The sequence below is a fragment of the Anarrhichthys ocellatus genome, unplaced genomic scaffold, assembly GCF_004355925.1.
Source record: "Anarrhichthys ocellatus isolate YVR2014 unplaced genomic scaffold, GSC_Weel_1.0 scaffold246, whole genome shotgun sequence".
NCBI classification, from domain to species: domain Eukaryota; kingdom Metazoa; phylum Chordata; class Actinopteri; order Perciformes; family Anarhichadidae; genus Anarrhichthys; species Anarrhichthys ocellatus.
This window is the reverse complement of record NW_022280276.1, coordinates 78,065-87,436: the sequence shown is the minus strand read 5'-3', so window position 1 is coordinate 87,436 and position 9,372 is coordinate 78,065. Positions and strand designations below refer to the sequence as shown.

The 9,372-nt window shown below is 42.1% G+C and overlaps 2 protein-coding genes across 5 annotated transcripts in view; one reads left to right on the top strand and one right to left on the bottom strand.

Annotated features, from left to right (window-relative positions):
* Positions 1-5,133, top strand: part of plppr3b (phospholipid phosphatase related 3b) — an 11,183-nt gene extending 6,050 nt beyond the window's left edge. For both annotated transcript variants that reach the window (XM_031879321.1, XM_031879322.1), the window contains one exon: positions 646-5,133. In XM_031879321.1, the coding sequence (XP_031735181.1) occupies positions 646-2,034 (1,389 nt within the window). In that variant the 3' untranslated portion in view covers positions 2,035-5,133. The remainder of the gene's footprint in view (positions 1-645) is intronic.
* A 2,341-nt stretch (positions 5,134-7,474) lies between these two features.
* The window catches only part of misp (mitotic spindle positioning), an 11,385-nt gene continuing 9,487 nt past the window's right edge, over positions 7,475-9,372 (bottom strand). For all 3 annotated transcript variants that reach the window (XM_031879319.1, XM_031879318.1, XM_031879320.1), the window contains 3 exons: positions 8,832-9,091; positions 8,430-8,468; positions 7,475-8,306 (listed from right to left, as the gene is read on the bottom strand). In XM_031879319.1, coding sequence (XP_031735179.1) covers positions 8,217-8,306; positions 8,430-8,468; positions 8,832-9,091 — 389 coding nt within the window. In that variant the 3' untranslated portion in view covers positions 7,475-8,216. The remainder of the gene's footprint in view (positions 8,307-8,429; positions 8,469-8,831; positions 9,092-9,372) is intronic.

Here is a 9,372-nt window from a genome sequence, read left to right as displayed (position 1 = left end):
AATAATGATAATAACGATAACGATAATAACAATGACGATAATGATAACGATAATAACGATAATGCTAATAATAATAACAATAATGATAATAACGACAACGATAATGACGATAACGATAATGATAAAAACAATAACGATAATAACAATGACGATAATGACAATAACGATAATGATAATAACGATAATGATAATAACGATAACGATAATGATAATAACGATAACGATAATGATAATAACGATAACGATAATGATAATAACGATAATGATAATAATGATAACGATAATGATAATAACAATAATGATAACGATAATGATAATAACGATAAGGATAACAATAACGATAATGATAATGATAATAACAATAATGATAATGATAATAACAATAATAACTAACGATGACGATAATGATAATAACGATAATGATAATGATAATAACGATAATGATAATAACGATAACGATAATGATAACGATAATGATAATAACAATAACGACAACGATAATGATAATGATAATAACGATAATGATAATAACGATAACAATAACGATAATGAGAATGATAACAACAATAATAACAATAATGATAATGATAATAGTGATCATTAATAGATTTTCAGTCTATATTTAAAGATGATTTTCTTCTTCAGGCATTTCACGCTGTGGCCAACTTCAAGTCCTCTGATGACATCACTCTGACCCCACCTCCCCCGCGGCCGAAGGAGGACCCTCTGCGAGCGCTGACTGAGCGAGGACACGAGTCCGTCTACAACAAGGGCCCCGCCTCTGCCTCGGAGAGCAACGACGAGATAGCGGCAGCTCCGGCCCCCATGGATCGGCTGGAGGGACTGGGGCCCCTGCAGAGGGAGAAGTCCTCCATGGGTAGCTTGAAGAGGGCCAGCGTGGACGTGGAGCTGCTGGCTCCTCGCAGTCCAATGGGAAAGGAGACCATGTTGACCTTTAGCAACACGCTGCCAAGGGCTAGCATGAATGTTAATGGGGTGCTGGGGGCTAACTCGGGACCAGAGGAACAGGTGCAGCCGGTGCAGCCGGTCCAGCCGGTGCAGCGGCGTCTGAAGGCCGTGCAGGTTCCCATGGACCCGATGCGCTCGCAGCAGCTGGTGACAGAGTGGAAGCAGAAGTCAATGGAGATGAGAGGTCTGAGCATCCGGGACGAGACGGAGCATGAGTTCAGCGAGGATGGATCCGAGGTGGGCTCTGTAGGGACAGACGACGGGGGGTCTCAGGTCCCCATATACCAGACCGCAGTGCATTCTGGGAGGGCAGCCTCTAGCCGTAACCCCACTCCGCCTCCAGGGGGTGCCAAAGCTGTGGCGACTCCCAGACCGCCGCAGATTCCTGAAGCTGGACCCCCACCGGTGTCCCCAAAGAGCGCCCTGACCCGGGCTAAGTGGCTTGCCATCAGAGAGAAGGCCAGCGGGGAGGGTTCAGGCCGTGGCTCCTCAAACCAGCCACGACTCATGCAGGTCATTGCCATGTCGAAGCAGCAGGGCCTCCTCCCCTCCTCCTCAGGGGAGAAGTCCTCTGAGACCACCTCCACCTGTTCTGGCACCTCCTCCACCGCAGACTCTCCGCACTACCGCCCCCCCTCTGAGCAGCAGCGGGAGGGCTTGGGTATCATCACTGTGGATGCACACGCCCCCCACCATCCTGTCGTTCAAGCCCAACCCCCTCTTCAAGCCCCGCCCCTCGCAGGTAACGGTAACCCGTGGGAGTGGGGGGGGGCGTCCAATGGGGGCGACCCTCGAGACACCTATGACCTCAACAGCCTGAACCGAGGAGACTCTGCCGCCCGTGGCAGCAGTTTTCGGCCCCACCGATCTGCCTCGCCATGCACCGCAGTCGGCCACGATACGACCTTAACTCACCCACAGATGGAGACGGCAGCAGACGCTCAGCGCAGGGAGATGGCCATGAGACGCAAGACAGCGCTAGTTCTGTTGGATCGAGAGATTCGTAACCAGACTGAACAGGAGAACTATTATAAGAGTTTGCAGGGACGAAGGTTCAAGGATTAGTCTCTTACCTTTTAAAAATAAAAAGCCTTATTTTGAAACTGGTCACCAACAGCACAGACCCTGGACAGCAGTTTGGACCGTGTTGCTATGCATTTCTTGGGCTTCATGTGATGGAAGGTTTTAGCTGTAAGAGATGAAAGTTTCCATCCAGAAGGGTCAGGTTTGATGCTCGGTGGCTCAACCCTCTGGACAGTCTTCTCTCGACATAAAAGACGTATTTAATGTGTTAACACTCCTGCAGTATCAGCCTTTACTTGTCCAGTAGTTCTTTTTGAGTAATTATTCAAAATGTTAAAAGCCTTTCACGGAACCCACTTTACAAACAAAAATCCAGCAAACCTACATGAATAATGATGCTGTTGGGTGGAAGTGATGTGAGAACCCTGGCAGTAGAGTTCTGGTCTTATTGAAGTCTGGATTCTGTTTCAGTTATGGAAGTGTAATGGATGGATGAAGGTCTTTGTAACCGACGGAGGAAGTGTAATGGATGGATGAAGGTCTTTGTAATGGACGGAGGAAGCGTAATGGATGGATGAAGGTCTTTGTAATGGACGGAGGAAGTGTAATGGATGGATGAAGGTCTTTGTAATGGACGGAGGGGGTGTAATGGATGGATGAAGGTCTTTGTAATGGACGGAGGAAGTGTGATGGATGGAGGAGGTGATGGTCACAGTCTGCAGATGTTCATCTGATGGTACAAAACAGATTTGGTGATAGATTTTAATCTCTGGAGTCATGGTCATGTCATATAATCTGGGGTCGATTCACAGTTTCTCCATTTCATTACCAAATAAGACAGAATTCATTTATGACATTTAGTTATTTAATTGCATTTTGACAAAAAATCTGAATGGCTTAGTTTATGTGCAATATTTTGTGGTTAACAATTTGTTGTTGTTTACAGTCAGTGTTTGAAATAAAGCTCAAAGCTTTGAAAGTTATAAGATATATTTAGAGTGTGGCTGGGGCCTGGCCTAATATTAATGTTATATTAATAATAATAAGAATTTAAAAACCATATATCATCTTGACTTGGCTCTGACCATCGTCGACACCTGAGATCGTTGTCTATCAGAAGCACCATAAGTCGCCCATTCTCATGATTTAGGTGGTGCTGGAGCCGAGTCCATGCAGGGATTACATGCAGGTGGTGGAGCGGTTGTGGATTATTTTGTGGGCAAATGAATAAGAAGAGGAAACTCTTCTCCAGTCCATCAGTGGTCAGAACGGTCCAGGTTGTTCCCAGCTGGTGACCAAAGTTGAACTATATCAGTTGATGATATAATGTTACATAACGCTTCTCCAGACTTAAGAACTTGCTCTGCTGTTCTGCTCGTGTTCGCTGTATCCGGGTTCCTCCGATCCGACAGCTATCAGGACCAAAATGTGATGCTTGGTTCTCGTCCAGGAAGTATTCATGTGATCATGATACGCCTCCCAAAAGTAACACATTTAGGAGTCAAGGTTGTTACGTCATAATCATCATGTAATAAAACATATTGTTTTCTTAATCTAAATAATACAAAAATATTGTGTTTACATTGAGGCTCCCATCGTTTGACCTACTTGTTGTACTGACGGTTCAGTTTGAATGAGAGTTTCTGATTGTGATCTAATGGTCAGAATATTAAAACAGCCACAGGGGGCGCTGGTCTGTTACCTTCCACTAGAATAGATGGATGCACATAATGTACGAAGATGTTGTTTCATTTATGTTTGTATATAAAAACGTGGCAAAAGATCTCAGGTCATTAAACAAAACCTTCTTCTGCCTGAAGACCAGAACCCTTTGGTCTGGTTCACTGATCCTGCAGAGACTTTATCTCCTTCATCTTTAGAGTCGAACGTCCACAGTGTTGAGCCACCGAACAGGAAGCTGGAAGGATTCCATGGTAACTCATTCTGTGAATAATCTGCAGTTCAGAGCCGATTTTAAGGATTAATTCTGGAAGCACAAACTTGCAAGAAACCTGAACAAACCTGCAGTGATGAGATCCTCCTGCTGCTGCACCACCATCCAACAGTCCAGCACCCACTTCCTGTCTCAGACCCCGCCTCCTCCGAGGGGAAGGCCTGTGTCTGTTTTCTGTAGAGACGTGATTCGCTGACGTCTCTACCGACACATTCTCACACCAACGTGTCAAATAACGCAGCTCTGTCAGTGATGCTGAGCTTCAGGTGACGACGCTCGTTACATGCAGAGTGTCTTTTCAAGATAAACTTCAGTCTTCACAGGAAGTTCGGTTTAGGCAATAAAAGCACAGAGTTAGTTTGATGAGTGTGGTTGGTGTAACTATGAGTCATGTGACCAACTTTTACTTTTAGTTTGACAGGAAATAAACAGCGGTTTCCTGTTTGTTTGACTTATCCCCCCCACACACACACCCCGCTGTGTGAACTATCTCATACTACCCATAATGCTTTGGGTGTCAGACGTTGAGGTGCGCTGACCGAGCTGCGATACTTGAAGACAAACAGACTGTGGTGGCCATCTTGATTGTATATTACCAGAGTGTTGTCGTCCCTGTTGTGATGGCTTGGTTGCTATAGTGATTCTCAGCATGTTTGTTTGTTTGTGTGCTACTCTGATTGGTCGAGGCTGTAAGTCTGTTCAGAGTTTTTGTGTGTGAATCTGAAAGTGTGTATTTATTACGGATAAAAGTGTAATATTTTGAAGGAAAAGTAGTAATATTACAGAATATGTTCTTATTCTGTTGTAGTTAACGGATTGTTTTCTCCTCAGTGGCTCTATAATGAAGAACAAGAGAAATATTTTATTAAAGACACTGTACATCTCAAACTCAATCAGTTTATCTGTCAATATGTAATATTGATAAGCCAATACTGTAAATGTGTCCGTGTGTCGTTGCATGTGTCCACAGTTTGATTTTAAATCAGACGTTTGTCCTTTTTTCAGGATTTCTCTTCATTTCCATCTGAATGTAAAAACATGAATGTTCATTTAACTTGAACCTTAAAAAGTAAAAATAACTGCTGCTATAAAAAGAGTTTAATGTGTGAAAATAAGCCTGAAGGATGGATGCTGCATGCTCGTTATGATGAAAGTTCAAAATTAAAAGTTATTCTTGATCAAAAATAGTTTAAGTGGTTTATTCATTTCTTTTTTAAATCATTCATTTTGGTTGTTTCTCAGTAAAAATTCACCGTTTCAGAAAAAATGTATAATTAAGGTAAGTGATGTACTAGTACATGTATTTAATTTCAGCAGGTACAAGTATCTCCTGCGTACAAGTTAGTATCTCCTGCGTACAAGTAAATATCTCCTGCGCACCAGTAAATATCTCCTGCGCACCAGTTAGTATCTCCTGCGTACAAGTAAGTATCTCCTGCGTACAAGTAAATATCTCCTGCACACCAGTAAATATCTCCTGCACACCAGTTAGTATCTCCTGCGTACCAGTTAGTATCTCCTGCATACCAGTAAGTATGTCCTGCGTACCAGTAAGTATCTCCTGCGTACCAGTTAGTATCTCCTGCGTACCAGTAAGTATCTCCTGCATACAAGTAAATATCTCCTGCTCACCAGTTAGTATCTCCTGCGTACCAGTAAGTATCTCCTGCATACCAGTTAGTATCTCCTGCGTACCAGTATCTCCTGCGCACCAGTTAGTATCTCCTGTGTACCAGTTAGTATCTCCTGCGCACCAGTTAGTATCTCCTGCGTACCAGTAAGTATCTCCTGAGTCCAAATAGCAGTTGGAAGTACCATGCAAAAGCAACCACATTAATCAAGCGATGATGTGGACCAAATAGAGGTGAATGGTATCTGTGGAGTGCGGCTGATGAGTGAATGAGCTGCATGTGGGGTGGGGGGGGGGGGGGGGGCAGGAGAGCAGGACTGTGCTCACAACAATGTGAATTACTTATATTTGTACTTCAGGGTTTCTGTAGAAAAGGAGGTAAAATAATCAAAGGTCTCCTGAGATGATTAACAGTAGAAGTGGAGTTGATGTTCATCAGCTTTTTAATTTCCTATCTAATCGTTCAGTTTAAAGATCTTTAGAGTCTTTTCTGCCTTCGGTTTCTTTATGATTTGAGTTTGCTGGAGTTCTGGATCCCGCGGGGCGTCTGGTTAAACCAACCAATTAGAGTTGAGAGATTAAAGACTTTTGAGATGTTCAGATTCAGGCAGACAGCGGGAGATTTCCCTCTCAGTCTCCAGAGGACACTTTAATAAAATTCTTCAATAAAGCCTCAGCTGTGAACTTGAACTGACCCAGTTCAAATTTAGGATCCTTTTCAGCAGCTGCATGATGGTTTTTGTGACAAGGTCAGTGCTCAGAAGGAAACGGACGTTTTTTAATTCTCTACATTAAATTACTTTTTGTTGACTCTCTGGTCTCCGGATTGTTTTGAACTTTGAATGTTGTCATGTCGTCAATTTCCTCTGAGTGGAGCTCCCTACAGGCACTTCTTCCTTTTGTTGGGAACACATTTAATATCAACAGACCGTTTTATTCTACATTTCTGTAAATCAACATGTTTTGATTCTGACTATAGGAAAATATTTCATCAAATATAAATACAAGCATACAAATAAATCAAAAGGTACAAAACTCTAACAACACTGAATGCATCAAAATAAAGACATAAGAAAACTAGATGTAAACAAACCTATCAAAATAACAGATTACAGATACAATCCATATCTTTACATTTTCCTCCCGTTTGCACGAGACGGATGTTCTGAATCTGAAGTAATAAAAATAAACTTGTATCTTTCAGGACTTTCATGATAGATATTTGAGATCCTCGTCATTATGTTATTATATTATATATTATGACAGCAGAGATTCTCAACTTCTTGACGGATTATTCAGTGTTTTTCTGCTGTAAAGTTTTATTTCCTCTAAAATGGGAGCTCTAAAAACCTCCTGCAGGTTAAACCGGATTAAACTCACTAGTTTAGCAACATTTAAGTTACAAACAACCCATGATGCAACAATCTCCGTTTAAAAACTATATGATGTTATAAACACACAACTGACCTCAAACAAACACAAACAAACACTTCTAAGATTTAACGAGAAGTTTAGTCTTGTTGATGAAAATCAAACTGAACTGAAACATGAAGATGTTTGATTTTACACACACACACACACACACACACACACACACACACACTCGCTGCCTTATGTCCTGCACCATCAGGCTCATTATGCAGTTTCCATGGCAACAGTGTTGATGGCTGATGTAGAGATAAGAGCTCAAACACACACACACACACATATCCACCCTCTTTATTTCCTGGAGGCGATCCAGTGTGTTGCCATGGCTACAGAAACCAGAAAATGTGTGTATGTGTGTGTGTGAAGGTGTGCGTGTTAGTGTGAATGTGTATGTGTGTGTGTGTGTGTGAATGTGTGCGTGTGTTAATGTGTATGTGTGTGTGTGTATGTGTGTGTGTGAATGTGTGCGTGTGTTAATGTGTATGTGTATGTGTGTGTATGTGTGTGTGTGTGTGTTCATGGTTTTATATCTTTTATTTTGGTTGTATTCAGTAAATATTAGTTTCGTGTCTCTTGTTCTTTTCTGTTATTGATTAATAAAATGTTATATTTTTGTCTCATTTATTCATAATTCAGTATTTCAGATTTTAAGATGGAATCCTTAAATTAATCTTCTTTATTGGTCAGCAGCTGCTTCTTTAGATTCAAGAAGAAACGTCTTTGAACTGTTTTAATGGAATGTGTTGAAGTACTTTTGATTCGTAGTATTTGAACAATAATCATTTTACATTTCTTAACTTTAACTTTTTTTCAGGAGATGTTTTCTGATTTTTCTTTAATTTCACAAATAGAATTCCCTTGGAGAACGTTTCTGGTATTTAAAATTAATTTCCCCCAAATCTCTTATTTTGACATCTTAACAGACGGACTGTTTGAAAAATGTTTTTTATTCTTTGTGTCATTTTTAGATGCATCAGTTTAAAATCATGAGATCAAACAAACTTTCACCCTTAATTTCTTATATGAATCAGACACATCACCTCCGTCCAGCTGATTGGACGAGGAGAAGGGACCAATCAGGAGCAGCCTTTTCTTTAGAGCGTTCTAGTTTAAAAGATGAAGGAGAAAGTCTGAGAAAAGTCCTGTTAGTGAAGAGACGAACCAGAGGAGTCACTATGTCAGCAGGTCCTGGTCCTAGTCCTGGTCCTGGTCTCACTGGTCTTCCTGATTGGAGAACACTCCGGCCTCCCAGCGCAGAGCGCGTTGGTTTTTATGTCGATTGACTCGAGTTGACTCAACAACCTGAAAACAGACGAAACAGAAAGAAAATGAGACAAAAGACAAATAAGAAAAAGATGTCCGGTTAGCCGCCGGTTAGCAGCCGGTTAGGTTAACCTGCAGTACGAAGGTAAATTAAGTCTGTACCTCATTATTCACGTCGTCGACCGGCTGAATTCCTGCGTACTGAAAAAAGAAAAACACAGAAGAGATGACGTGTTTTTACATCCTTCAAAATAACAGCTTGTGTCTTAGAGCCTCTACAAACATATTAACCTTCAAAATAAGACCTTGTGTCTTAGAGCCTCTACAAACATTTTAACCTTCAAAATAAGACCTTGTCTCTCAGAGCCTCTACAAACATTTTAACCTTCAAAATAAGACCTTGTGTCTTAGAGCCTCTACAAACATTTTAACCTTCAAAATAAGAGCTCGTGTCTTAGAGCCTCTACAAACATTTTAAACCTTCAAAATAAGAGCTTGTGTCTTACGGCCTCTACAAACATTTTAAACCTTCAAAATAAGAGCCAGGACATATCGATGACTCACCACACTCTCCTCCAGCTTCACTCTGACTCGTCTCTCCTTGAAGCCCTGCAGCAGTGTCTCTGTCAGACCTTTGACAAGAGGGGGGGCTGACCGGACCACCACGGGGGAAGAAAAGGGGGGGGGGAGGGGGGAGGAGGAGCAAGGGGGAGAGGAAGAAGAGGGGGGGAGTGAGGAGGACCAGGGCTGACCCGTGATGAAGGAGATGGAGGGGAGACGGACGGACGGACGAGGAGACGGAGAGGACACACTGACGGGATGATCTGTAACACAACAGGAAGAACATCATCAATGACACTGTATGTGGCACACTGTGATGTTGATAGTCAGTTATATCTATCGATCAAGATGAAACCAACCAGCTTGCTAAACTTCAAGCAGTCTTAAGGACTTAAAAACCTGGATGAACTGCAACTTCCTGATGTTAAACTCAGACTAAAGTGAAGTTACTCTATTAGGCCCAGAATACCTGGCTCAGGTTTATAGTCGGGGCTGGCTCAGGTTTATAGTTGGGGCTGGTTCAGGTTTATAGTTAGGACTGGCT